At 40.9% G+C, this 3,803-nt stretch overlaps 1 protein-coding gene across 4 annotated transcripts in view; it reads right to left on the reverse strand.

The window, feature by feature from the left end:
- slc4a3 (solute carrier family 4 member 3) overlaps positions 1 to 3,803 on the reverse strand; it is a 63,391-nt gene that overhangs the window by 9,425 nt on the left and 50,163 nt on the right. For all 4 annotated transcript variants that reach the window (XM_032529728.1, XM_032529730.1, XM_032529731.1 and 1 more), the window contains 6 exons: positions 3,395 to 3,610; positions 3,156 to 3,304; positions 2,377 to 2,571; positions 1,671 to 1,862; positions 660 to 749; positions 385 to 551 (listed from right to left, as the gene is read on the reverse strand). In XM_032529728.1, coding sequence (XP_032385619.1) covers positions 385 to 551; positions 660 to 749; positions 1,671 to 1,862; positions 2,377 to 2,571; positions 3,156 to 3,304; positions 3,395 to 3,610 — 1,009 coding nt within the window. The remainder of the gene's footprint in view (positions 1 to 384; positions 552 to 659; positions 750 to 1,670; positions 1,863 to 2,376; positions 2,572 to 3,155; positions 3,305 to 3,394; positions 3,611 to 3,803) is intronic.

Below are 3,803 nucleotides of genomic sequence, written 5' to 3' on the forward strand. Positions count from 1 at the left end.
CACACACACACACACACACACACACACACACACACACACACACAGATTTGTGGCACTATCTTTGTGGGGACCTATCACTGACATAATGCATTCCCTAACCCTAACCATCACAACTAAATGCCTAACCTTAACCCTTACCCTCACCCTAACCATGACCTGATTCTAACCCTAATCCTAAAAGCAAGTCTTAACCCTCAAACAGCCCTTTAAAGTTGCGGGGTCCAGCATTTTGGCCCCACAAAGCTGTCAGGACCCCACACTTACACTTGACTCACGGTTTATGGACCCCACAAATATAGTCAAACAAGAACACACACACAAACACACACATATTCTACCGTACACCCCCAACATCACCACTGTAGATAATCATACTGTACGTACGATGTGATCTGAGTTTCCATGAAAATGAGGATGAAGACGAGGATGGCAGGTACAATGGACGCGCCCATCATCCAGGTGGGAAAGGGACGCTTGTCCCCAAAGGGACTAATGAACCAGCCCCTCTTGTCAGGGGAGGTGACTGAGAAGCCCGGTGGCACATTCAGTTTCTGAAAGTAGATAAAGATCATTTTCAGCACTGAGGAAAAGAAAGCCCTGATTTGTTGGAGCCGTAATACAACTGTTGCTGTGACGGATGTAATTGACATGACAGTTACCTGCGTGTACGTATCAGTAACGGAGTAATCCACCAACACTGAAACTAGAATTGAGATAGGGATGCCAAAGTCCCCAATGATTCTTCTGGCCTGGGGATAATGAGAAACCAAACCTCAATAAAATCAAGTTAACCTTCAGCACATACAAATTTATATAAAGCTCACTTTCCCGCTATTGCTAACATACAAGATTGGTGCTTCTGTTTCTAAAGTGTACATATTGTTGTTTATCAGAAACAGCAGTGTTGTTGGTTAGAATGAAAAGCATGACCACATTAAAGTATCTGTACTATATGCATTGTAGGTATCTTATACATAACAGATATTTTGTATATATTTGTTTTGTTTGTTTTTTATTGTATATTCTTATTACAGTAATCTGCAATATGTTTGTATCTTTATGTATGCACCCTAATATATTGGCAGTAGCTCAGTCCATAAGGAGTTGGGTTGGGAACCGGAGGGTTGCTGGTGCAAGTCCCCAAATGGACCCAAGTATGGAGTGTAGATCCATCCATCCTATCCATTTGTGCATGAATAGGTCCTGAACTTGTGTGTATATTTCAGGCCTCTGTGTAGTGTGTACTAACAAAACAGGGGGTAAATTGTTATTTCCCCAATGGGGATCAGTAAAAATTAAAATCAAACTTTGATTCTGGGCTGTTTTGTCGCTATAAGGTCAGACTATAAGGTGATTTACTGTGACACTGCTGAAAACAACTCCTCTGACAGGATTCCCTGTAGCTGTACTGGACGCACCTTCTGATTGACTAAATTTGGACAAATATTCACACAGTGTAATAAAATCCACAATCCGTACATAAAATATATGGTGTATTGAAAATACACATTATGTCTGAGTTGACTTTGTCAAAATAAGTGGATTTAAAGGAACCCTGAGGAGGGTGTGCACTAGCTTACAAGAGAGCTCCACAGGGTCTCTTTAAAGGCCCATGCTGACTTCCACTGTTTGAATTTAAAGTTATTAGGAGACTCAGTAAAGCAGGGTACCTTGCCACCTAAAAAACGACTGTTTCTGAATTTCCTGAGGAAGAAAGCCACTAAGAAAGTGCCCATCATGAGGACCATAGACATAAGAGCAGTGTTGGGCTGGTTTAAAATGGCGCCATCAGCTTGTTGAAGCTCAGAATCTGGGGTGGAGTCACTGGGGTACATTGACATCAGCGGATGTTCCTTAAACACCTGGAAACAAGAAGGGAGTCTCAGTTTTATCCTGTGTGGATTGTTTGCAGTGGCTTTCTCTGCTGATATGACAAGGGAAGGATTCAACCTAATTCCTAGATGCTATCAACTAATAATTATTGTACTATTACTCCTAATCAGAGCTGCAAAATGTATCGATTAGTTGTCAATTATTAAATTAATTAGCATGTATTTTAATAATCAATTTATCCGTTTGAGTCATTTCTCATGAAAATTAAAAGGTAAAATGTCTCTGATTCCAACTTGTTAAATGTGAATATGTTCTAGTTTCTTCGCTCCTCTATGACCATAAACTGAATATCTTTGAGTTGTGGACAAAACAAGACATTTGAGGACTTCGTGTTGACAATAACTAATCAAGTAATCGAGAAAATGATCAACACATTAATTGACTATGACAATAATCAATAGCTGCAGCCCCAATCATAAAGAATGAGTAATTATCTGGGTTTATTGGTATGGGGAAATATGCATAAATAGTGTCTCGGTGTACCTTGAAGAGTTTTGAAAAAGTCTCATAAATGAAGATGAGGGAGATGAGGAAAGCAAAGATCTCCTGGGTGAAGGGTGAGATGTAGCGAACGAGGAAGCTGCCCTCTACTGCCACAATCACCAGGACGATGAAGATGAGCCAGAAACCGATCCACACACGGCCAGTCAGGTACTCAAAGTTCTGGGCCTGACAGAACTGAGTGATAAGACGCAGACATGTTAGTTACATGTTCAGGGGACACAAAATGCAACACAAAAACTGGAGTATGTGGTGTGTGGTATACTGTGTATACTCTTAGGTAGAGATGTGAAGATACTGTACACTCAACTCATGATTCTAACGGTTTTAAGTTCATGATACGATTTTCTGATGATTTATTTAGACAGAAGGAGCTGCAGAGAAAAGACAAAAAAAGACTTATTTTTTAATATAAACTGTGCAAAAAAAAAAGTCCTCTTATCAAAAGTGTATTGTATTTTAGGAAAAATAAAATAAAATAATAGATTATTTTTTCCCCCCCTTTAAGGAGACCGTCACAGTGGACAGACGGGAAAGGTGGGACTCGATCCCGGACCTCTTAGCCTACATGGGGCGCACGCTCTTACTGGGTGAGCTAGAGGTCGCCCCAATAATTAGATCTTAAAAGAAACAGCTAAATAAATAGAAAGGAATCTCTTTAAATAAATAAACTAAGAAGACGCAGTGACATCTGAAGTTAAACAAATATAATCAAAAGTGGATATTCTGTTTTAATCATACGAGCTGTATGTTGTCAGTACCTTGTAGAAGGCTTCTTCAAACACGAGTAAGGGTCCGGAGAAACCTATGATGAGGAGGGGTTGACCACCGAGCAGCGAGAATATGACTCCAAGAGTTGCAGTAGACACAATAAGCTCAGTCACTCCCATCATGCCCTCTGTTTTTTCTCCTGTGTGTCCAAAAAACACACACACATTAGAGCACAGGTATGAAAACGACATGGAATCCAAATGCATTGTTTCCTGTAGTTCCAGTTTACCCAGCAGGCCTCCGAAGGTGATAGTGGGCGACAGTGCAGCAAAGTAGATGAAGATGACGGCGGCGATGCACTGCATGTCCAACGCGTCTTTCAGGTCGCTGACGTAGTGCGGGTAGCGGCGGCGGATGTCGTGGATCAGGCCTCCGAAGGGGATCCCTGAGCGTTTTAATGGGTCAACCTCCTGGTCTTCCTCCTCCTCCTCCTCTGGACTCACCTCTAATAATAATAATACAATAATAATACAACAATGACAACCGACAGTGAAGACACAATCTGCACTGCAACTGAGAGCACCACCAAAATCTAAAAAGCAAAGACTCACTACGTAGACCTTTTGTGTTGTCTTATCAAAACCAACTAAATTACACTGTAAAAATGTAATGTAAAATTCACAGTAACTTACTGGCAA

The sequence above is a fragment of the Etheostoma spectabile genome, chromosome 11, assembly GCF_008692095.1.
Source record: "Etheostoma spectabile isolate EspeVRDwgs_2016 chromosome 11, UIUC_Espe_1.0, whole genome shotgun sequence".
In the NCBI taxonomy this organism is placed as follows: Eukaryota; Metazoa; Chordata; class Actinopteri; order Perciformes; family Percidae; genus Etheostoma; species Etheostoma spectabile.